The following is a 24,091-nucleotide window of genomic DNA, read 5'->3' as shown; positions in this document are numbered from 1 at the left end:
ACCGGGAGTTCCAGCTCATTGATTGTTTCTGCAAAAGTTCCTTGAGTTCCGGATACCTAGTAGGCTCTGTGCTAAGTAGGGGCAAAAAAGATGGTGCTGTTTGGGCTCTTCCTTAGCGGAGCTCACCACTAGCTGGGATCACGCCTTGCGGGCATTTGGCAAGGCTTCCTCGGGGAGGAGGACCTACTATGTGGAGTTTCGTTAGGCCTTTGTGTCTCTTAAATATCGGCCTTCTGCCGCCCTAGACGGGTTATGGCAAAGGTTCCCTGCACTTCCCAGCTTCCCTTCTAGCTGCAGTGAAACATCTGAGTAGGGTCTGTGCCAGTACTGGCAGGGCTTACAGTGCCTTCTGGAGGCCGAAGCAAAATTTACAGCTGTCTGCCTTGGACAGCCAGCTTTCACTCCCTGACACCATTCTGCTACTTTTTAAATAAAGTGTTTACAATGAATTACTCAGAGTAATACGGTAAACACCTATGGTCCCACCACACGTATGATAATTTAAAATTAAAATAGCTTTGATTCATTCTCTTCAATAGGACACTATAGATAGAAGTTCCCTCTCCATCTCTGTCTCTCCCTCCACTGTGGTGACCACTATCCTGAGAATAGTGTTTATCGTTTTCCCATGCATGTTCTTAAACATATACCCATAAGCACTATATGTTCTTTAGCACATTTAGGCATGTAATTAAATGGAATCATATTGTACCTATCATTCTGCACCTTTCTTCTTTCTCAAAATTTTACTTTTAAGACTTATCCAGTTAATCTCCAGTTAATTTTCATTGCTCATTGTGTCACTAATCCACAATTTGTTTATCTTTTGAGGGAGTTAGGTTGTTTCTACTTTAATGTTCTTATAGAGTAGCAATGAACACCATGTACAAAGATTCACCAAATAGATTCCTAGAAGTAGATTTCCTGTGAACTTTCCAACTCTATTAGCTATTTCCAAGTTCTCTGGAATGATTAAACCAATTTATACTCTCATCAGCACCACATGTAGTTTGGGGGCCTGAGTGGACTGGTGTCCGACTCATGCCTGAGAAATTTGAATCAGGAGAAGCTGGCTGAGGCAATTTGGTGGGGGGTGGTGGGGGCAGGAGGGGGGGGGGAGCAGACAATGGTGGCAGCAAGGGGATCAGTCTTCATGCCTAGAATTTGTCAGCACAAGGGATGTGTGCGCACGTGTTTCCCATGGAGCAAGTGTGGGCCACCATAAGAGAGCCAGCATGGGATCATCTTAGATTCTGTCCCAGAGGCCTGGGTGGAAGGTCAAACTGACTTCAGCAAAGAACCTGAAAGTATTATCAGATTCCTAGGGGCTGAGAAAGGAATTGATAAAGGCACCCCAGGAGAATGTCCCTAAGATTCAGCTTTAAATATCTGCCGCTGTTTCACAGTACTGATCCTCTATCACCACAGCAAGAACAGTCGGGTAAGAACTTTCCTGCTCCCCTTTACTCTTTTGGCTAAGTTTGGGCTGTGGTGGAGGGATGGGTGTGGGGAAGGAAACCAAAGTGGAGAAAGAAGAGAAACCCACCATATTCCTTACTCCTGCTGGCAATAGTCCAGAGCTGAACAATAGGCCAGAACTGAAGAAGCCTCAATTATAAATCAAGTTTGGAATTTTGACTGGACATATTAATTACTAAATATTAATTAATGACCATAAGGGACTGCACAGTAGGACTTTTTAAAACCTAAGGGTGACCAGAAAAGTCCCAGCACTATCAGAATTTTCATCTAATGACAGGAGAAGTAGACTCATGAATAAATGTAAATAAACAGTGGGACAGAAGAACAAAGTTGCCTCATAATTATATTCCAAAGTCATGCTTGTTCTTCACAATAAACAAACATTCCTCCAAGGTGGCTTTATCCTGCTTCCGGTCAACAAATGTTAATATCCAGTCACCATATGCAATTTGTTTTAAAAAATTTGGTTAAATCATATATAATTTAAAGCTAAAACTACTAAAATTTTGTAATGCTTCCAAAGCCAAATAAAGTTGAAGATTCCATACTCTTCTAGGTACATATCAAAGCAGCAGTACTATTTCCTGTAATTAATTGGAATGACTAAGTATTTGTACAAATAGCCTTCACCATTAGCTCAAGCACTAATAATGGGCAAGTAAAAACAAATTGAAAAAAAAAATCTTTGTATTTCATCTATCAAAATACAATAGATATTATAGAAGGAAAAAAGAAGGCAGCTATTCTTTTTCTTAATTTTTTTAATGTTTATTTTTGAGGGAGAGACAGAGAGTGCAAGCTGGGGTGGGACAGGGAGAGAGGAAGACACAGAATCCAAAGCAGACTCCAGGCTCTGAGCTGTCAGCACAGAGCCTGATGTGGGGCTCGAACTCACAAACCATGAAATCATGACCTGAGCTAAAGTCAGATGCTTAACTGACTGAGCCACCCAGGTACCCCAGAAGGCAAGTAGTCTTATTTAATACAAATGTTCCACTTATAAGAGAGTATCACTTATTTCCAGAGAATAAATTAAATACATTATTTTATATTATTAAGTAGTGTTTGGTATATGTAAACATTAGTTTTATAGCAGTGACTGCACATAAGATTAAATATGTTATTTTTTCTTAATGTTGTAGTTTCTTTTTAAAAAATGTTTATTTGGGGGGGGGATGGGCAGAGAGGGAGGGAGAGAATTTCAAGCAGGCCCCACACTCAGCTCAGAGCCCCATGCAGGGCTTGAATACATGAACCATTAAATCATGACTGAGCAGAAATCAAGTGTTGTAGTTTCTTTTTTTTTTTCAATATATGAAATTTATTGTCAAACTGGTTTCCATACAACACCCAGTGCTCATCCCAAGAGGTGCCCTCCTCAATACTCATCACCTACCCTCCCCTCCCTCCCACCCCCCATCAACCCTCAGTTTGTTCTCAGTTTTTAAGAGTATCTTATGCTTTGGCTCTCTTCCACTCTAACCTCTTTTTTTTTTTTCCTTCCCCTCCCCCATGGGTTTCTGTTAAGTTTCTCAGGATCCACATAAGAGTGAAACCATATGGTATCTGTCTTTCTCTGTATGGCTTATTTCACTTAGCATCACACTCTCCAGTTCCATCCACGTTGCTACAAAGGGCCATATTTCATTCTTTCTCATTGCCACGTAGTACTCCATTGTGTATATAAACCACAATTTATCCATTCATCAGTTGATGGACATTTAGGCTCTTTCCATAATTTGGCTATTGTTGAGAGTGCTGCTATAAACACTAGGGTACAAGTGCCCCTATGCATCAGTACTCCTGTATCCCTTGGGTAAATTCCTAGCAGTGCTACTGCTGGGTCATAGGGTAGGTCTATTTTTAATTTTTTGAGGAACCTCCACACTGTTTTCCAGAGTGGCTGCACCAATTTGCATTCCCACCAACAGTGCAAGAGGGTTCCCGTTTCTCCACATCCTCTCCAGCATCTATAGTCTCCTGATTTGTTCATTTTGGCCACTCTGACTGGCGTGAGGTGATATCTGAGTGTGGTTTTGATTTGTATTTCCCTGATGAGGAGTGACGTTGAGCATCTTTTCATGTGCCTGTTGGCCATCTGGATGTCTTCTTTAGGTTGTAGTTTCTAACAGAAACTGACTAACACAAGTTTTTTAAAGATATCTTCTTTCAGGGCCAGGGTGAAAAATCTCCAAAGTGGAAAAGTCAATTAGAGAAAGAATATTTTAAAGACATTTTAAAGACACCATGTTTTATTAAAATTATTTTTCCACGTCGTATATAAACTGAACCTTTGAATAAAATCAAGTACAACTTCAGAATAATTTTAGAGTTGAAAGGCACAGTGCAAATGTAAATTACTACAAATCAACAAAATTGAAAAATATTTAAAAAATTACTTTTAGCACAAAAAAATTCCTGTAAATAAAAGTAAATTCAGAACATTACACCATCACCAGTATAATACCTGGTTGGATACTTAGTTTTTTTCCATTCATCTTCCAGCTGGATTAAGACATTAACCATAATATTGTGGAATGTTCAGCATTTATGTTTGCTAACCAGACATATATGACCTGTATAACCACACTTAGAATTTAATTTGCTCAGACGAGTTGGTGATTTTGGTATACTTCAACCTGGAGAGAGTAAGTAATCTTAATATAAGATGTGAGAAAGGAAGTCTCCCATGCAAACTTTTGTAGAGATCAACTAACAGTATAGACAAAATCTAAACAAAGGAGATTAGTGGATGTTTTCAGAGTATGACCATGTAAAACAGCTAATCGGACTGATATTCTTAAGAACTACATGCTCACAATTTCAAATAAAGAAATTACTAGCCACTTTGAAAACAGAATTAGGGAAGCAAAGTGATTTTACAGCAGTCTTTGAGTCTTCTGCTTTAATAGTTTTTCACCAAAACCATGAAATAAATTTAATACATTCCAATTTCTGTGAAACACAAACAAGGAAGAAATCTGTTAAAACCATGGAGTACATTTTTATTTCTAATTTAAAATCTCCTTTTAAGTTGTATAAGCTTTGAAATGCAAGTACAGCTTTAAAGCATCATAATGAGTAATTGTAGATGAATAATAATACAGTCTATACCCTAAGAAGCATCTGTAGGCGTTTTAATTGGAAATAAGCATTCTGCGATAATACTAATAGCAGTGTGGAAAAATGAAGTGAAAAAAAAATTCAAAGTGTTGGGAATCCTCCTATCCTTCCTGGATTTTATTTTAATCGTCTCCTCCACAGAGAATGAGCAGTACTTTCCTGTAGTCTCCAGATGTGTCACCCTGGGGGCAAGGGAAGCAAAGGAACAATCTGATAAGCGGGTTTTCAAAACGAATACACAGCTCGGAGTCAACCATGTTAACTTTTTCAGTCTTCTCTGGCTTTTTCTCAGAGAGGTATTTTTTAATTTTTTTTTTAATAACACTTGTTATTTTTTTTATTGCAAAAGTAATACCTGTTCAATATAGGAAATAAAGACATAAAAGAACATAAAAACCCTAATTCCACCATCTAGAGATATTCTTAGTATTTTGGTGTGTGCAATATCCTTCCAGACCTTTTTCTATATGTATGGATTCCTATGTGAGGGGGTATAGTATTCTGTATTCTGCTTTTTTACATAATAGAGATTATTTCCCTATTTTAATTTATTAAATGTTCTTCTACAACATCATTCTTTAATGGTTAAATAGTATTCCGTTTTATATAGGTAAAATAATTTGCTTACCCTCCCCCACTGTTAGATATTTCTATCTTTTCTAATTTTTCACTATTATAAATACTGTTATAATAAGCAATTGTAGTTAAATTTTTGTGCATTTTCTTGATGATTTACTCAGGATAGATTTTCATAAAATGAGAATTACCAGATTAATGATGGTGCCTTTTCTTAAAGAACATTTTTTTTAATGTTTATTTTTGAGAGACAGACAGAGAGAGAGAGAGAGAGAGAGAGAGAGAGAGAGATGGAGACAGAATGCAAACGGGGAAGGGGCAGAGAGAGGGAGACACAGAATCCGAAGCAGGCTCCAGGCTCTGTCATGTCAGCACAGAGCCCGATGTGGAGCTCAAACCCAGGAACCACAAGATCATGACCTGAGCCAAAGCCGCTGGGTGCTCAACTGACTGAGCCACCCAGGTGCCCCAATGATTGTGCATTTTCTTAAGCCTTTTAGTACATGTTGCAAAATAGCCTTCCAGAAAGGTGCTATAATTTCTACATATAATGTTTTATGGTCTAATTATTAGATCAATTTTTGTTTGTGCTTCATGGGCACTAGAAAAGAGGGAATCTCTGTCTATTGGATTCAAAGTTTAATATATATCTCTTAAATTAAATCTTAATATATCTTTCTTTATGCTTTGTCTCATCAATCTGCCAAAGAATAAGGATGTGTTAAATTCTATCTGGCATATATTTCCATCAATGTCTTCTTTTGGAGCTTCAAATTTCTTATTTATAGATTTGAATGCAACACTTATTTGGCACTTAAAAGTTTCTTGACTTAATCTTTGTTGTGAATAGTTGCCTTTATTAATATAAAGTGATCACTTTTTTCCTATTTAATGTGTTTTCTCCTTAAATTCTTTTTCCTTATAGCATAATCCCTTTTTCCTTATAGCATAATGTTCTTTTCCCTGGCCTCTTTTTTACAGCTGCTTACATGTCACTGTATTCTAGTTGTTCCTTATAAGTATACCTTACATTTTTCTTACTTTTGTCATTTTTTCTTTTTTAAAAAAAATGTTTATTTACTTTTGAAAGAGAGAGAGCACGCGAGCAGGGGAGGGGCACAGAGAGAGGGAGACAGAGAATCCCAAGCAGACTCCCCACGGTCAGCCTGAAGCCCCCAATATGGGGTTCGAACTGTTGAGATCATGATCTGAGCTGAAGTGAGACGCTTAACCGACTGAGACACCCAGGCACCCCTGGATGTGAATCATTTCTTGTCATTCTCATGCCCAGTTAGGACTCCGGGAAGTCTGCTGCCAGGTAAATAAAGGCAGAAATCCAGGGTAACTAACAGGCTTTCCCACTGTAGATCTTAGCTGGCCCTGGGTTTCTGGATGACTGACTTGGTTGCTTATCTTCCACTGTAAGCAGGCAGGCAAGGAAGTGACACTTTTAAAAGTATTCATTACAATATACTCTTTCTCTGTCCGGGGTCAACATAATTACTATATTTAGAAGGCAAACATTTCCAGCTTCTAACCTGGCAGAGATTTAAACATCTGTGAAAGGAAAGAAACTGGAAATACCTGAATTAGAGTAAGATCTTTAAAAGTGGTGCTATCTGCCAGGGAACGGATAAGAAGTGTCTGAATACCTAGGTCAGAACCCCATTTCTTTTCTCAGAGCTTTCCCCTGGGCCAAGGCCGGGCTCTCATGACCTACCTTGATGAAGGAATACAGAGACTTTCCATAAAGCCTCTTGAAGTTTTCCCGGATGTCCATCATATCAATCTCCGCTCGAGAAACCATAACTCTGATAAGGGTGTCATCATCGGTGCCCAAGCCCTAAGGAAGAAAACAAGATCCATGCTGGTTCTCAGTGCTCTTCTTTAGCCTATCAAGGCAAGCCTATGCATGGCTCTCCTGATGACGTCTTTTGCACCACAAAGCCTGTAGAAGCCTGTGGAATACTGTTCCTCACCATGGTGTTCAGGGCTTTCCACAACCTACCTTTCCAACACTCTGTGTTCGAACCAGAGGAGACTGCTCTCTGCCATTCGAGACACATACCTGGTGTTCTCAGACTGCCTGCCTCACCTGCAATGATTCTTCCCCACTGAATGTCATCCTTCCTTCCCCAGCCTTACCATCCTTCCTACCAGATGAAATCCTCCAACGTAAAACTCCCTTTATCTATTTTTTTTTTGACGTTTACTTGCTTACTTTTGAGAGAGCGAGGGCCCGCACAAGTGGGGAAGAGGCCGAGAGATACACACAGAATGTGACACAGGCTCCAGGCTCTGAAGTGTCAGCGTAGAGCCCAACGCAGCACTTGAACTCACAAAACTGTGAGATCATACCTGAGCCGAAGTCGGACACTCAACTGACTGAGACACCCAGGTGCCCCTGTAAAATTTCCTTTAAGGTCCTGCTGAAATATACCAACTTCTTTAAATATTCTTCTCTGATCTTCACCCCCTAAACAAATACTGGAAGATACTCTTCTTTCTGTGTTCCTATGTATTTGGATCCTCAACTACTGTCTTATATTCTATTTTGTTCTTACTGGTATTTTGCACACATGTGTCTTCCCCTTCCTACCTTCCAATCTCTCCTGTACCTCTCACGGTTCCCAGCAGCAGTCTCTGCACAGAGTATGATGCATGGTTAGGGGCCTGGGCTCTGAAGCCAAATTGCCAATATTTGCATCCTTGCTCCATTACTTCCTCACTGAGGACCTTGGACAAACTGCACATCCTCCCTATGTCTCAGTTTTCTCATCTGTAAAATGGGGGTTAATAATAGGACCTTCCCCTTAGAGCTGTTATAGGGATAAAATTAATCCATATGTATACAGCATTAGGAATGGTGATCACATGTTGTAAGTACTCAATAAATATTACCTAGTATTATCATTAGCAGGCACTCGGTGAAGTATTTGATGAGTTGAACTGAGTATCTCAAGCTGATTTTGGTTAATTTGTATGGGAAACAGAAGTAAACATGAAGGTGGACATAAGACATGTTGGAGTCATTCAGATGCTAAAAATGAGCCATTTACCTTCATAGATTTATAAAGCCTTTCAGCAAAATATGCAGATTTGTTCCTCATGCACTTTACTGTTAAGAGATAAAAAAAAAAAAAGAAATAAAAAAAGTATAAAAGCTATGAGAAAAAAGTGACAATTGTTCTCTCTGTTTCTACAAGGTATGAAGTAGTATTCTCTTGATTGCCTTGTCAGAAGAATTTTAGCCAAGGTCTATGTTTTATGAACATAGACCATGGAGAAATAATTAATAAAGGCAATTAAAGCAAAAGGCAGCATATAGTTTCAAAATGATTACTATGCCTACCATATGAAACAGTTATTAGTTCTAACCATCCATAGACTTACAAGATGCAGCTAGTATAGGATTATCTCTCCGGTATATTAAGATATAAAGGCACAGAGAATATAAAATATATAAAGCTACATAATATAATAATAATCAGATCATATATAATACTTCTTGTTTAAAATTCTGCATCTCATTATGAGTGACTGAAACTTTTTTTTAAATCCCTGAAAACACCTATATCCCCATGACAACAAACTAGTAAGGGGAAAAGTCGGTAAACATTTGTTTCTCTACTTCCCACCCTCTACCAGCTTACCTATGGCCAGCAGAGCATCTTCAAAGCTACCAGATGTTTCAGATTTAATACTCTGCTCAATATCCTTCTGTGATATCCTTTTGTATTCATCAAACACTACAAACAATAACAAAATGGAATTATAAATAATAAAAAGAATAGAGGAAACTGAAATTTATGGAGAGAATGAGCATTCCAGAGATCACTGTTTATTTAAAAAAAATTTTTTTAACATTTATTCATTTTTGAGAGACAGAGACAGAGTGTGAGTGGGGGAGAGGCAGAGGGAAAGGGAGACACAGAATCCAAAGCAGGCCCCAGGCTCTGAGCTGTCATGACAGAGCCTGATGTGGGGCTGGCACTCATGGACCGGGAGATCATGACCTGAGCTGAAGTTGGATGTTCAACCGACTGAGCCACCCAGGTGCCCCCATTTTTTTTTTTACAAGTAGTTTTTAAAAATTTAATTTAATTTAATTTTTTAATTTATATCCAAGTTAGTTAGCATATAGTGCAACGATTTCAGGAGTAGATTCCTTAATGCCCCTTACCATTTTAGCCCATCCCCCTTCCCATAACCCCTCCAGTAACCCTCTGTTTGTTCTCCATATTTAAGAGTCTCTTATGTTTTTGCCCCCCTCCCTGTTTGCTTCCCTTCCCTTATGTTCATCTGTTTTGTATCTTAAAGTGTTCATATGAGTGAAGTCATATGACATTTGTCTTTCTCTGACTGACTAATTTCACTTAGCATAATACCCTCCAGTTCCATCTACGTAGTTGCAAATGGCCAGATTTCATTCTTTTTGATTGCCGAGTAATACTTCATTGTATATGTATACCACATCTTCTTTATCCATTCATCCATCAATGGACGTTTGAGACACCCCCATTTTTTATTTTAATTAAAAAAATTTTTTTAATGTTTGTTTTTGAGAGAGACAGAACACAAGTGGGGGATGGGCAGAAAGAGAGGGAGACACAGAATCTGAAGCAGGCTGCAGGTTCTGAGCTGTCAGCACAGAGCCTGACGTGGGGCTCAAACCCACAAACCGTGGGATCATGACCTGAGCCAAAGCCAGATGCTTAAGCGACTGAACCACACAGGTGCCCCGAAAAAAAAATTTTTCTTAACGTTTATTCACTTTTGAGAGACAGAGACAGAGTGTGAGTGAGACAGAGTGAGACACAGAATCCAAAGCAGTCACTATTTATTCTTTGGCATACCTCAGGAAGAAAGTAATTAGCAGTGTCAGTGAGAACCCAGGAGGCACAGGCAAGTGGAATGGGTGCGAGGGGAGGATGAAGGAATGTTGTGACTCTCGGAGGAGATCAGGTGAGTCCTTTCCCTTATTTGGGACCCTGTTTTCTCACACATAAAATGAACCTAACATCTAGAGAGATGTGCTTTCTTTTCTCATTGTTCTCTTAATGAGCAGAACATGTCTTTTTGCAATTCTGGCCTTGGCAATCACCTGTGTGTTCCTTTTGGCTTAAAACTAGAGTAAGTCAACCCCTTGAATACTGAGTCACATTTGACACAAATGGTTGCCTCTTTTAATAGACTGTAACATAATTAGTTTTTCTTTCACTTTTTGCCAAGTATTTTCGAATGCGATGAACCTATTTTCCTCTCGCTGTCTCCTTCTGGAGCCTTCTTAGAGTGGATATCTGTTTTTTCTTCTTAACATTGCTCTCTTTGGGGTATTGCCCCAGGCCCCATCAGTGTGATTTTCACATGGCTGTCAACCCACAGACATCCCTGCCCCCCAACATACACCATAAGCTCTACCAAATCAGTGGGCAGTTCATCGGACCACAGCCAGTCTTACCCTCCTGGGGATTTTTTAAATTTAATTAATTAATTAATTAATTTTTAAAGAGAGAGAAAAAGATAGAGTCTTAAGTAGGTTCCACATCCAGCATGGAGTGGGATGTGGGGCTCGATTTCACAACCATGAGATCATGGCCTAAGCTGAAATCAAGAGTCTGATGCCTGACTGAGCCACCCAGGCTTTCCCCCTCCTGGGGGTTTTATAAATGAGCAGATAATGGGAATGGCCAAAAGCACTGAGTCAGCTTTAACCTCAGAGAACAGAAGAATTAACTGGGGAACCTGGGGAACGTCCTGAATGTCACTTTCAGGGATTCTAAATCAGCCAGTCTGAAATAGGGGTTCAAGAACCAGCATTTTCAACGAAGACCAGACTGAGAAACTCTGCCTTACAAGTAAAATATGTGACTCCCTTCCACTGTGATCCCCAGAACTGCCTCGATTTCTGTTCTTCCTGGAATTGTTCAGCTCTTCCTTCAATTCTATGAGCCACCAGTTTTTTCCATTTTCCCTCTTGTCCCATTCTGTATTATTTCTCCTTCTTACTTAAGTTGGAGTCAGTGTCTATTGCTTGGAATCAAAAGATCTCATTGACACAAGTCACTGTAAAATGGGGGAAATAATGGCTGCTCCAATGGGATATTGCAACAAACAATGCTTATCATATGCTTAGCATTGCACTGGGAAGATAATTAATAAAACCCTAGTTATTTGAATCCTCACTATTATCGTTTGTTGGTAAGAAAATTATGAAGTTTTCTTTATCCAAATAGTGCTTAGATTTTCTTCCAGTCGTTTACAAGCAGATATTTTATAACTTCCCGACAATTGTGCTGAGAAGTGAAAATTGTTACAAAGGTATTTGCATGGTCTTTAGCAGACCTGCAGTTCTTGGGAAATACCACCAGGTGGAGATTTATGTAATTAGTAATCTGGCAAGGGGAAGAAATAAGGAGCTGAGTCAGAAGTTGGTGCATCTGATGGTAGCCCGTGATATTTATTAACAGGTGTAATTACCTATTTTTAGGCACTGTGGAATATCTGAAATCACTGCAACTTCCAAATGTGTTGTAATTTTCAATTACTTTATGTTTTCAATTTAGCAAACTCATCCTCAAATTTCCCATAGGTTTTGTAAATTGTGTGTGATTATACAGCACGGTGGGTTTATAAAATTGTACTGCAACATAAAGACCTAAAGAGCTTATATAAAAGATGAAATATCCTATTTAATCCTTATTGCTGTTTACAAGAAAATAAACCTGACGACAAATGTTCCACAATTTTTTTCCCAAAGAAGTTTAAAAGCACATTACAAAGACTAGCATTACCAGAAGCAAATTAAAAACATTACACATAGGAAATAAAATGTGAAACTATCCACTATTTATCTTATGCCACATACTCCCTAAAGAAATAATTTCTATTAGCTTTACAACTTGGATATTAAATAGGAATAAATATCAACCAACAATTCTACTTCATTACTCACTGATGTACTGAAGATTTTTTCTTATGTAAGTAAAATTAAATGGGGCAGGTGCCTGGGTGGCTCAGTCGGTTTAGTGTCCGACTCGTGATCTCGGCTCAGATCATGATCTTGCAGTTCGTGAGTTCGAGTACTCATAGTGCAGAGCCTGCTTGGAGTTCTCTCTCCCTCTCTCTCTACTCCTACCCCAGTCATTTTCTCTCTCTCTCTCTCTGAAAATAAATAAGTAAACTTAAAAAAAAATTTTTTTTTAATTAAATGGGGCTGCTTTAGAAAAAGGACTGAGCGCGAACGTTGGTTTCCTACAAACAGGAATGCCAAACCCCTATGAATACATTGTATATCCACTAATTATTCATCATTAATATTTCAGAAATTGGCTCTCATGCACACTGTTGCACTCCTACATTTCCAAGGTAAGATATCTAAGACAGTTCAGTGCAATCAGTTCTTTGTACCAAGTAAAGGGGAAAAGGTTCTAAATTAATTATGGACAATATAGTTTTCACTGTCTTTCAAACAGCTTCTTTGGAAGATGAGGCAAGTGCCTTACCATGCAACAGATGATTGCGGTTCCGGGAACAGAGAACAGTTAGAAATTTCACCTCATCTGTCCCCCATTTCTTCTCTCCAGCCTCATACAGGTCCTGAAGCCAAACAAAGCACAAGTTTAAAACATCACAGAGAAGGTGCCAGGAAATATATAAATATTTCCAGAACTTCAAAGAGCTGAGCTGGCTGCGTTTTATTTTGTTGGTGATGAGGGTGGAAGTGGTGTTGGTGAGTGGCAAACAATGACTCAAGACTTTTCCTTAGGTATATGACTAATGGGACCTTTTACTATCTCCTTGAGAGGGCAAGCACCAGCAGCAGCTCCTTATATACAGACTCCTTATATACAGACTATATACAGACTATATACTACAGTATATATCATCAGAGCTGAAAGGAATGCCCTAGACTAGGCTTACCATACAGAAGTCACTAACCATATGTGACTACTTACATTTTCATTCATGAAAATTTACAAGTCAACTCCTCAGTCAGACTAGCCACATTTCAGGTGCTCTGTGGCCATTTGTGGCTACTCTGGCTGAGGAGTTGACTTTTAAATTTCATTTAATTTTAGTTAATTAAAATTAGCCAGTGGACACCCATATGAGAGTGCCAATGTAGAACATTTTCAGCATCGCAGAAAATTCTACTGGACAGCACTACTGTAGAATGATCTGTGATTTGCCAAAGGCTACACAAGGTGTCACAGTAGAACCAGGACCCCATTAGTAATTGTTTATATTCCAAACAGGTAGGACTATAAGAATTTGACTCTGGCCACTTTAACTATATTACTGATAAATCAAAACTACTATTCATATTACCTCACTGCTATTTTAAAAAAACAACAGGAAAATAGCAACTGTTGGCGAGGATGTCGAGAAACTGGAACCCCGTGCATTCTTGATGAGAATGTAGAATAACACAGCCTCTATAGAAAACAGTATGGCTATGCTTCAAGAAATTAAAAATGGAATTACCATATGATCCAACAATACTACTTCTGAGTATATAGCCAAAAGAATGGAAAGCAGATCTTACAGAAATATCTGTATATCCATATTCACAGAGCATTATTCATAACAGCCAAAAGTTAGAAGCAACTCAACTGTCCATCGACAGACAGATGAATGGATAAACAAAATGTGGGCTATACAAACATTGGAATATGATCCAGCCTTAAAAAGGAAGGAAATTCTGGCACATGCTACAACCTGGATGAACCCTGAGGACATTATGCTAACACAAGGTACACAAACACAAGACAGTTACACAAACACAAGTACTGTGCGATTACCTTGTATGAGGTGTCTAGTCAAACTCATAGAAACAGAAAGCCAGAGAGTGGTTGTCACTGGCTGGGAGGAGGGGGAAATGAGGAGTTGTTTAATGGTATAGAGTTTCGGTTTTGCAAGGTGAGAAAGCTCTGGAGATTGTTTGCACAGGAATATGCACATAGTTAACATTACTGAACTGTACACTTAAAAATGGGTAAGATGGCAAATTTTATGTTATGTGTGTTTTATCTATCTATTTATTTATTTATTTTTTCAATATATGAAATTTATTGTCAAATTGGTTTCCATACAACACCCAGTGCTCATCCCAAAAGGTGCCCTCCTCAATACCCATCACCCACCTTCCCCTCCCTCCCACACCCCATCAACCCTCAGTTTGTTCTTAGTTTTTAACAGTCTCTTATGCTTTGGCTCTCTCCCACTCTAACCTCTTTTTTTTTTTTTTTTTTCCTTCCCCTCCCCTATGTGTGTTTTATTTTAAAAATGTTTTTGCAGCACCTGGGTGGCTCAGTCCGTTAAGTGTCTGACTTCGGCTCAGGTCGTGATCTCACAGCTCGTGGGTTCAAGCCCTCCGTCGGACTCTGTGCTGACAGCTCAGAGCCTGGAGCCTGCTTCGGATTCTGTGTCTCCCTCTCTCTCTGCCTCTCCCCGCTCACACTCTTGTCTCTCTCTCAAAAATAAACATTTATTAAAAAATTTTTTTAATTTTTTAAATTTAAAACCCTACTGTTTATTTATAATCAGCAGCTGGCTTGTTAAGTTTCTCAAAATGCCCTTAACTGACACATTTTTGTCACTCATTGGGCTTCCCTCCATCTACTCATCTATTCTTTCATTTCTTTGTCTAATTTCCTCACTGCTTTAGAGTCAATTCACAGAACCATGGAATTTTAAAGCTCAGAGGGCACGAAGAGTTCATCTAAGTAATAAAGTAATAAGCTTTAAAATTCAGATTTTCCTGTTTTGTCTAAGATCACTTCTTGTCGGCTCATCTAGCTCCTTTATCTTTTCTTGCCCTTCATCTGGCTCCGTTTTCATCTCTGTTCTTTTCTCACTGCCTTTTTATTTAGCTCTTGTTTCACTGAAACCTGTTTTTCTCTTGTGTATTTTAGGGTCCAAAGCCATGTGAAATCTGCCTCTTCCTGACAGTGTGGCCCTGTTTGCCTCCCTTGCTGCTTCTGTTTGTTCACAGGCCACATAGCGTCTGAGCTGAGGGTTTGCTGACTGCCACGCTTTTTCATTTTTAAGTGATGAGCAGTCTATCCAGATCTGTTCTTTTCCTCCAGAACAAGGTGAGGGGATTCTTCTCGGAGCTCCTCACTTTTTATATGGATGGAGTTCCAGCAGGAGCACCAGTTGCTAGTCCACGGAGGGCTGCTGAGACACAGGAGTTCCCTGAGGAATTTCTTCCTGTTCGCACAAAGCCACTGTGCTTTGAGGTTGGGGGCATTGGCCTCTTTTCTGTGGCAGAAATGTCCTTCCTGCATCCTTGGCCCAGGTTTGCTGCCCATCTGGCATTTTAACGGCCCTCCTCCATGGTTTCCAGTGTTGATGCAGATTTTCCCTTTTTTAGATTCGCTGGTTTATTTGTTTTTCAGGAGAAGAGAACCAAAATGTGTCATCCAGCCAAAGCTCTGAAGGGCATTTTTACTGTAGTTTAAAAACTTTTTTTATGTTTATTTTTGAGAGAGAAAGAGAGACCGAGCCCAAGCAGGGGAGGGTCAGAGAGAGAGGGAGACACAGAATCTGAAGCATGCTCCAGGCTCTGAGCTGTCAGCACAGATCCTGATGTGGGGCTCAAACTCACGAATCTTGAGATCACCATCTGAGCTGAAGCTGGACACTTGACCGACTGAGCCACCCAGGTGCCCCTAGGGTAGTTTTAATATATCATGAGTTTCTTTTTATTTTTAAAAAAAAATTTTTTTTAACGTTTATTTATTTTTGAGACAGAGAGAGACAGAGCATGAACGGGGGAGGGTCAGAGAGGGAGACACAGAATCTGAAACAGGCTCCGGGCTCCGAGCTGTCAGCACAGAGCCCGATGTGGGGCTCGAACTCACGGACCGTGAGATCGTGACCTGAGCCAAAGTGGGCTGCCCAACCGACTGAGCCACCCAGGCGCCCCATGAGTTTCTTTTTAAAGTAGGAATTTTGAGCACTCCCTATGATGTCCTTCAGTGCCAGTTTCATCCCAAGAACAGATGAAATTGGACTCGTTGGATAACAGCCTTTTTAAATTTTAAGATTTCTACCTTTTGTAAGTTACCATGACCTGATTCCACCTGCCCTGATCATTCTTCTCATCTCAAACTCATTTACTTTCCTCAAAATCCAGCTATAATACCTAGTGGTTGCAACCACTCCCCCTGCTGCTGATACAAGCCACAGCAAAGGCTGACAAGGTTTTCCTACTGTCTTATCCTACAAGAGCTGAAATATCAGTGGGCGTTGGTCTTAAATTCCTCACCTCTTGGTGAAGGATCCAGAAAAACCTACTCTGAGTTCTACTTCCTCCGTCCAACTTTCCCAGCCCAAACTTGGTAGGAAACCCCTTTCAGCTGATCACTTCCAAGAGGCTCCTTGAAGAGCCCTCAAAACAGTTGATTGAACTGCATTTGTTTAAAAAAATCAGACAGACCTGGATTCAAGGAGCCCAATTCTACCAGCTACGAGATCTTGGACAAGTTATTTATTTATTTACTTATCATTTACCGTAGTTAGGAATGATTTTTTTGGATAAGTTATTTAAATCTTCACATCAGTTTCTTAATCTCTAAAGCAGAAGTAAAAATATCTACTTCACAGATGTGTTGTGAGGAAAAAGCACAAAGCAGTTAAATGCAATGCCTGGCATCTAAGAAACGCACCAACAATTGACAGTGGCTATAATGTCTCAGGAATAAATTGCTTGCTAACTCTTCATTTAGTTTGAGATACACCTGTGCTACGGAGGCTCCTTCCAACATACCCAAAAATGTTGTCTTTGAGGTAGCTGAAATTCATGTAAGCAACCAGGAGTTCAGCATTTTCAATACCTTCTCCCTCCTCAAAGCTTTTGTTTTAGAGGCAATTTCCTATTTCTCTAGTATGGGATGGGCCTCCCTGCATCCTCAGAACTCTTATGACACACATACCCCTCTCCCTCTTGGTGAAAGCAACGGGTTCTTTCCTGCAGAATCCATAGTGGTTCATACCTTGCATAATGAATGGGAACAGTTCTTCCCCATAGTTGTATATTGGTTGAGAGTACAGGATCTAGATCCAAATTGCCTAGGTTCAAATCCCAGTTCTGCCATGTATTATCTGTGAACTTGAGCAAGGAACTGGACTTCTGTAAGCCTCAATTTTCTTGTCCATAGAACGGGGATAGCAATACTTGGTTCACAGGGTTATTGCAAGGATTCAATGACATACTTTGTATCAAGAGCTCAACAGTGTTTGGCACTTGGTAAGGACCCACTTTTTATTAGTTCTTATTGTCAGTGTTACCTGGCTGCAGTAAATAGATCAGGCATCAGTGCCAGGGCAGCATCAGTGGGCTGGGCACCAGGGAAACAACTGCCTCTTGGGGTTTGATATTAATTTTACCCCAATGGGGTACACACTGCGCCAAGCTGTTTAACACAGGTGCTGTCAAATGTTCTCTCTGGGGAAGTAAAAATGCAAGGTAAATAAAGCAAAGGCAGGTCCCTTCACCTTCAAGTGATTCCAAAGATGGTCCATGGTTCTCTGGGGTGGCCACACCATGGTCCCAATGTCAAGAACACAGGGAGGCTTATATAATGATGCCCTGTATCACCCTCAAGCCCCAAGTATCTCTGCAAGAAATTTCTGCATTAAAGGTTATCTATGGGAATCTTTTCTTTCTTTTTTTTTTTATAATATATCCCAGCCAGGAAATATACACTGAAATATAAGACGGGATCCACCAACTAAGGCATGTCTTACTGGCAAAAGAAAAGAAAGAAATTTCAGTTCTACTAACCTGAGCATCCTGTCTCATGAGAGCATCATCCAGATAATTTCCTTCATCCCTGCCACCCTGAGAAAAGCAAAACAGAGAATGAGAGAGTATCCATGAAGATGGTGGTGGGGCACACTGTTAGGACAGAATGTCTGGGAACCCAAGGACATGGTAATTAGAATGCCCACAGAGGTCACACTTCCAGCCTAGGGAGAGAGGGCAGATGTCCTCTGAATGTGTTTGCATTATTCCTGTGGCTCTGGTCTGTGCCTAGAGAACATGACCAACCAGAGCCAGCGGCTCCTTCATGCTGCCTGGGCAGTCTCTGCCAGCAGAAGGGGAAGCAGAGAAACACTGCCTGCTGACTGCTCCCTCCACTGCTGTCTCCTCTCTTTACCAGCTCACCCCACTCCTATGTCTTCCCAGCTGACTCAAGGCCTTCTTAGCCGGCAAATCTACATTGATCAATTCTGCCAAATAAGGGCTTGGAACAAAGGAGAATCAAGAGTCTAGGACCAGCAGTGGGGCTTAAGGAGCATGTGAAAATGCCTCACCCCTCACCAACATCAGCTCATGGGAAGGGCAGGGTTGAAGTCTGGGAGGAATGGTAAGGAGTAACAGGCTACTTTCCTCTGGACTGTTAGACTATTTTTTTAAATGCTTATTTATTTATTTTTGAGAGAGAGAGAGAGAGAGAGAGAGAGAGAGAGAGAGAGAGAGAGAGAGAAAAGAGAGAGAGCACGGGGAATGGCAGAGAGAGAGGGAGACAAAATCCCTAGCAGGCTCTGAGCTGTCAGTGCAGAGGCCAATGTAGGGCTCAAACTCATAAACTGTGAGATCATGATCTGAGCTGAAATCAAGAGTTGGATGCTTAACCAACTGAGCCACCCAGGCACCCTTGTTAGACTACCTCTATTGCTATGCTGTCTCAATATTCTATGGTCTAGGCATGGCTTGGCAGAGTACTAAATCTGAAAGGCAAAGAACAAAATGAGTTAAGAAATGCTAAGAAATAAGAAGTGAGGAAAAAATAAGGAAACAAGTAAAGCAGGTCAGCATTATTAAGTAAATATCACAGGCGGAGTGTGGTGGGGTTGGAGATGATTTCTGGGGTCCTGCCTTGTTAATATTAACAGAAACAATATTATTGTTTTACAATATTAACAGAAACAGGAAGTCAGGAAGATGAGCTGGTTTGGGGGGGAAATGAGTTCAGGTTTAGTTTAGGAGGACTGATTTGAGGTGATTGTAGACTATAAGGAAACACCTTAAAAAGCAGTGAGAAATGAGAGTCCTACACTCAGGAAGGACGTCAGGATAAAGACAAAATTGGGGAGTCATGTGAAATGTCACATGTATGCATCTTCTATTTTCTGGTACCCCTCCTCCCACACTAGCCCAGTCCTGCTTTACTTCTCATCTGGAATATTGAGGTAACTTCCTACCAGGCCTCCCAGCCTTCAGTTCAACTGATCTTACACATCACTGTTACATTACTCTTCTAAAAATTCAGTTCACTCCAGCGATCCCAAACCTTTAGCAGCTCCCTACTGCTCTCCCAACAAGGGATCTCAGTTCATCTTTCCACCTTGTTCCTAGAATCACCAACCAACTGCTCAGCCAACAATTCCTTGAACACACCCCACACCCCATGTCCCCTGCCTCCTTGCCTCTTTCTGGCTGTTCTTCCTGCCTGTAACGCACTCACCTATATCTGTGCCTCTTGAAATCCTAGAGACCCTCCGAGTCCTCTCTGAACCAGCACCTCTGTCATGAAGGCTGCTCTTTGTTTCTGCAACCAGACTCTGTCCTTGAAACTTCCTTTTACTCTGTGCTCCTCCTTTGGCACTTTTCATGCCTTTATTATAGCAATCTGTGTACCTGACATATTCCTTTATGACAACATAAACTCTTAAAGCCTAGAAGTTGTCTCAATGCACTGAGTAGCAAGGGTACCTGGCATGTATTAGGTATTTATATATATATAAATTTGAATAAATGGGCATGCGTGAGTAGCCAGAGTCTCTAAAAGAGAGAGGATTAAAATAGCAGAGAGGCCCAAGAACAACACTTGGGGAATATTCACATCTGGCAGGATGAAAGGGTGAGCAAGGCTGGAAAAGGGGATTTGGAGCAAGCATCCCGATAGAACTCAACCCCCATCAGGAGCAGCCCACTGAGGGCGCGACTCACAGCGGACAGAGACACCAGCACCCTCTGGAACATGAATGAAGTGTCAGAGCGAATGTCATCTTCAAGGCTCTTCCCATATTCTGGCAAGAGAGCAAAGTTAGCTGCATCAGAGTAGAGTCCTGTCCAGTGCTGCGTCATGCTCCAGAACCATCTGTCCTCCCCAGGATCAGCCAGTTTACCGAAGCAGTTTGTTATGAGGGTTTTCAACCCCACACACAGTTTTTCCAAAACTGAACTCCTGTAAAATGGTCAAGGCAAGTTTAGCTTGTCATTATAGTAGAAACAAGATGTTCCTGGTCCTTAAAATGAAAGGTCAAGAGGGCTGGGGCTGTACTCCTCCTCCTGCAGTTACTACTATCCAGGAGTCTGCCCCCACCGTGGTTCTCAGTGATGGAAGGAACGGTGACTGTTGACTGGCACATGGAAAGGCAAACAGAGCAGAGTTTCTGAGCCTGTGTTTGGGGACATGCAGGGGGCATGTCAGACCCAAATTCTAGCAGCTTCCCACCAAGAGCTTCCCCAGAGAAGTTGCAGCCCTTCACAGCCCTTGGGTAGAAGATCCATTCGGCAGACATGGGGATTGGAGTGTTCGAACGAAGCTCCCAAGGTTTAGTATCTCCTGCCCTGAACACTTACCAAAACTCTTACTGTTTTGTTTCCTTTCTACCAGAGTAGTACATGGAAAACTCAGGGAAAAACAAAGTAAAATGGAGGGAAAAAGACTCCACAAAACTCCACCATAATCTAATCACCCAGAAATAATCATCGATACCACCTTGGTGAGTCTCCTTCCTCATTTTTCCTTATATACGTATGTTATTTTTCTTTTATTCTTTTTTTTTTTAAGTTTATTTATTGGGGTGAGGGAAGACAGCATGAGCGGGGGAGTGGCAGAGAGTGAGGAAGAGAAAGAGAGTCCCAAGTAGGCTCCACGCTGTCAGTGCAGAGCCTGATGCAGGGTTTGAACTCGTGAACCACAAGATCGTGACCTGAGCTGAAATCAAGAATAGGATGCTTAACCGACTAAGCCACCCAGGTGCCCCTGTTATCTTTTTCTTTTTTAAAAAAATGGCATCATAGCATGCTATTTTATGATTTGTCTTTTTCACTTATCCATATACCATACCATTTAACAGAATTTAATAATATCCTTCAATATACATTTTGATGACTACATAATACTCCATTGTGTGGGTGCACCATATTTTGTTTAGTCAACCTGCTACTGATGGACATATTTAGCTAATATAAACAATACCAAACAAGCACTATAGGATCTAAACCTTTGAGCAGTTTTTTTTTTTTTTAATTACATTCTTAGGGCAAAAAGGCATATTATCTTTTAAAGACTCTTCAGAAACATCATCCTCTGGAGATTTTTAAGAGAGGAATAAATGGCTATCTTTCTTAGGTGGCTGGAGGGTATAGAGTCCAGTGTGGAGGTAAGAAGTTGGGCAAGAGAGCCCCTCCAGGGCATTCCCTGAAATGCTAAGATTCATTGGTGCCACCACTTTTGAACAAACATGTTTGATTCTCTGCTTGATAATAGGGAACAACTTTCAGGGTAATAAAACACTGCACTGGGAGTGGCATCTTCACCTAAGAAGTCTTGAGAAAAAAAAAAAAAAAAAAGAAGTCTTGAGAAGCAAACAGATTGTCATTTGCCTAGACAGGAAACTGCCTAAAAGTGGAGCTTGGAACTAAGGATCCCTCATGGTCAGTGTTTGTAAGAATAAAGTATTTTTAAAAAAAATTTTTTAATGTTTATGTATCATTTTGAGAGAGAGTGCAGAGAGAGAGAGAGAGAGAGAGGCAGAGTGTAGTGGGGAAGGGGAAGAGAGAAAGACACAGAATCTGAGGCAGGCTCCAGGCTGTCAGCACAGAGCCTGACATGGGGCTTGAACCCATGGACTACAGACCACGAGATCAGGACCTGAGCTGAAGTCAGATGCTTAACTGACTTGAGCCACCCAGGTGCCCCTCTAAGAAGAAAGTTTAATCAGTAGGTAACTACCCACTGCTAGTTTACTTTTCAGATCACAGTGAAACCTCAGTGGGGCCCCTGAGAATGCTACATACGAAGCTGGTAGGTCTGGTTTATACGTCGGATCTCCTCAGGTGTTCGGGAGGCCAGGATCTCAATCAGGCAGCCCTCATCCGTGCCAGCTCCCTAAACACGAAACCCAGAGAAGAGGGAATTATGAGTCAGTTTATAATGTTGAATCCCAGACACAGAGGCATATAACCAGGAATCTGCAGAGAAAAAAGCAACCTATTGGGTTCTAGGAACAGGATTTGCTAATTTTTAAGTTGTCCTGCCCAAATTCCAATGTTTACCATAATTGTTTTTAATAATAACAAACATTTATGGGGTGTTTCTATCAGCTGATTATCTTGCCAGGTTATGGACAGTGTCTGCCCTCTAGAGGCTTAATCTTTCCTTGACTTCCCCTGTACTTTTTTTTTTTTTTTTTAATTTATTTGTTTTGAGAGAGAGACCGTGCAGATGTGCATGCAGGGGAGGGGCAGAGAGAGAGGGAGAGAGAGAATCCCAAGCAGGCTCCATGTCTGACACAGGGCTCAATCTCACAACCTGAGATGATATCAAGAGTCCAATGCTTGGGCACATGGGTGGCTCAGTCTGTTATGCGTCTGACTCTTGATTTTTGCTCAGGTCATCATCTTATGGTTAGTGAGATCAAGCCCCACATGCGGCTCTGTGCTGACAGCGTGGAGCCTGCTTGGGATTCTCTCTCTCTCTCCACCCCTCCCCAGCTCATACTCTCTCTCTCTCGCTCAAAAATAAACATTAAAAAATTTAAAAAGAGTCTAAGCCCCCCAGTTGCCTGCCTCCCCCATCCCCATACTTTTCCTTTGAAAGGCAGAATCTTCTGGCAAAGACTGTTACCTCTTTGCTTTCCCAGAGCCTAGCTGAGAACCTTCCACAAGGCTATTTACTGGCATGTTCGGGGAGGAGGGTAACTGTATTTGAATTTTGTAGTTGGTCATTAAAAACAGTCAGCCTAGGGCTAGGGCACAGTGGATCTAGCACTGAGGGAGGCTGAGAACCCTTTCTGCCAGTAGTGAGCCTCCGGCAGCCCCAGAGGCTCCACTGTGTCAGCCATGAAGTTTCGCGTCTCAAAAGCAGCTAACATGACAAGAACGGTCCTGAAGCTGCACCACAAGCACAACTCTAACTAACCACTCCCCGTGGAGCCACAGGAAAGAGCAAATGATTGCATAACTTTATGGAGAACAGCTTTGAAGTTTACAATTGCTATAATGTAATGTCATGTTTTCGAGTTGTCATCAGTGAAGGAAAATCTTTCTCCTGAACTTCTCCCTCCCCACTCCCACAGGGTTTTTGTCACTTTCTTGAGGAAGCTGGTCCGTGGCTGCAGAAGAAGAGGGACACACACCTTCATGGCCCGTCGCAGCTCCTGCACATCATACAGCACGGTGGGCGTCATCATTCCCACGATCACCCGCTCAAAGTTGCCACTCAGTTCCGACTTCAAGTCGTCTATCAGGTCCTGCAAGGCAAGCAAGTGGCTCTGTTTAACTGCCATGCTAACTTAAGCCAGCCCGGCCGCTCTCAGAGTGTGGTCTGGGATGCCTGGGGTCTCCAGACTCCTTCAGGAGGCCTGCAAGGTCAGAGCTCTCCTCATGATAACACTAAGACATTATTTGCCTTTTCACTGTCATTCTCTCCCATTTGTACAGTGGAGTTTTGCAAAGGCTACTTGACATATCTACATTTCTACAATTCTGTTAAAAGGCTATTAAAATGCCCTTTTCCAAGTACATATCTGTACAAGACCAGATTTTCTTCCTATACTTCAACCAAAACCATGTATCACAACAAATGATGCAGAAGCATATATGAGAATCCAGCTGTCTTCCATTAAAGCAGGCGTTAAAGAACTTTGCAAAATGTAAAAGAAT

General features: G+C 41.0%; 1 protein-coding gene and 1 long non-coding RNA gene across 4 annotated transcripts in view; one reads left to right on the top strand and one right to left on the bottom strand.

The window, feature by feature from the left end:
- The first annotated feature begins 1,150 nt into the window (after window positions 1-1,150).
- Window positions 1,151-23,589, top strand: LOC122237347. Of its 2 annotated transcripts, XR_006215789.1 has the most exons (5): window positions 1,151-1,441; window positions 12,768-12,913; window positions 20,817-20,925; window positions 21,696-21,862; window positions 23,506-23,583. It is a non-coding gene; the product is annotated as an uncharacterized LOC122237347 (long non-coding RNA). The 2 variants fall into 2 exon arrangements; XR_006215790.1 differs by lacking the exon at window positions 21,696-21,862 and having other exon boundaries at window positions 23,506-23,589.
- Window positions 3,727-24,091, bottom strand: part of ANXA4 (annexin A4) — a 94,359-nt gene continuing 73,994 nt past the window's right edge. For both annotated transcript variants that reach the window (XM_042981642.1, XM_042981641.1), the window contains exons 5-13: window positions 23,566-23,679; window positions 22,226-22,316; window positions 20,147-20,226; window positions 17,975-18,031; window positions 12,687-12,780; window positions 8,835-8,930; window positions 8,241-8,299; window positions 6,902-7,024; window positions 3,727-4,787 (exon numbers count right to left, since the gene is read on the bottom strand). In XM_042981642.1, coding sequence (XP_042837576.1) covers window positions 4,728-4,787; window positions 6,902-7,024; window positions 8,241-8,299; window positions 8,835-8,930; window positions 12,687-12,780; window positions 17,975-18,031; window positions 20,147-20,226; window positions 22,226-22,316; window positions 23,566-23,679 — 774 coding nt within the window. In that variant the 3' untranslated portion in view covers window positions 3,727-4,727. The remainder of the gene's footprint in view (window positions 4,788-6,901; window positions 7,025-8,240; window positions 8,300-8,834; window positions 8,931-12,686; window positions 12,781-17,974; window positions 18,032-20,146; window positions 20,227-22,225; window positions 22,317-23,565; window positions 23,680-24,091) is intronic.

This window comes from Panthera tigris, chromosome A3 (genome assembly GCF_018350195.1).
Source record: "Panthera tigris isolate Pti1 chromosome A3, P.tigris_Pti1_mat1.1, whole genome shotgun sequence".
Classification (NCBI taxonomy): domain Eukaryota; kingdom Metazoa; phylum Chordata; class Mammalia; order Carnivora; family Felidae; genus Panthera; species Panthera tigris.
Note: the sequence above shows the minus strand (reverse complement) of the source record. Positions and strands in the feature narration are given on the sequence as shown.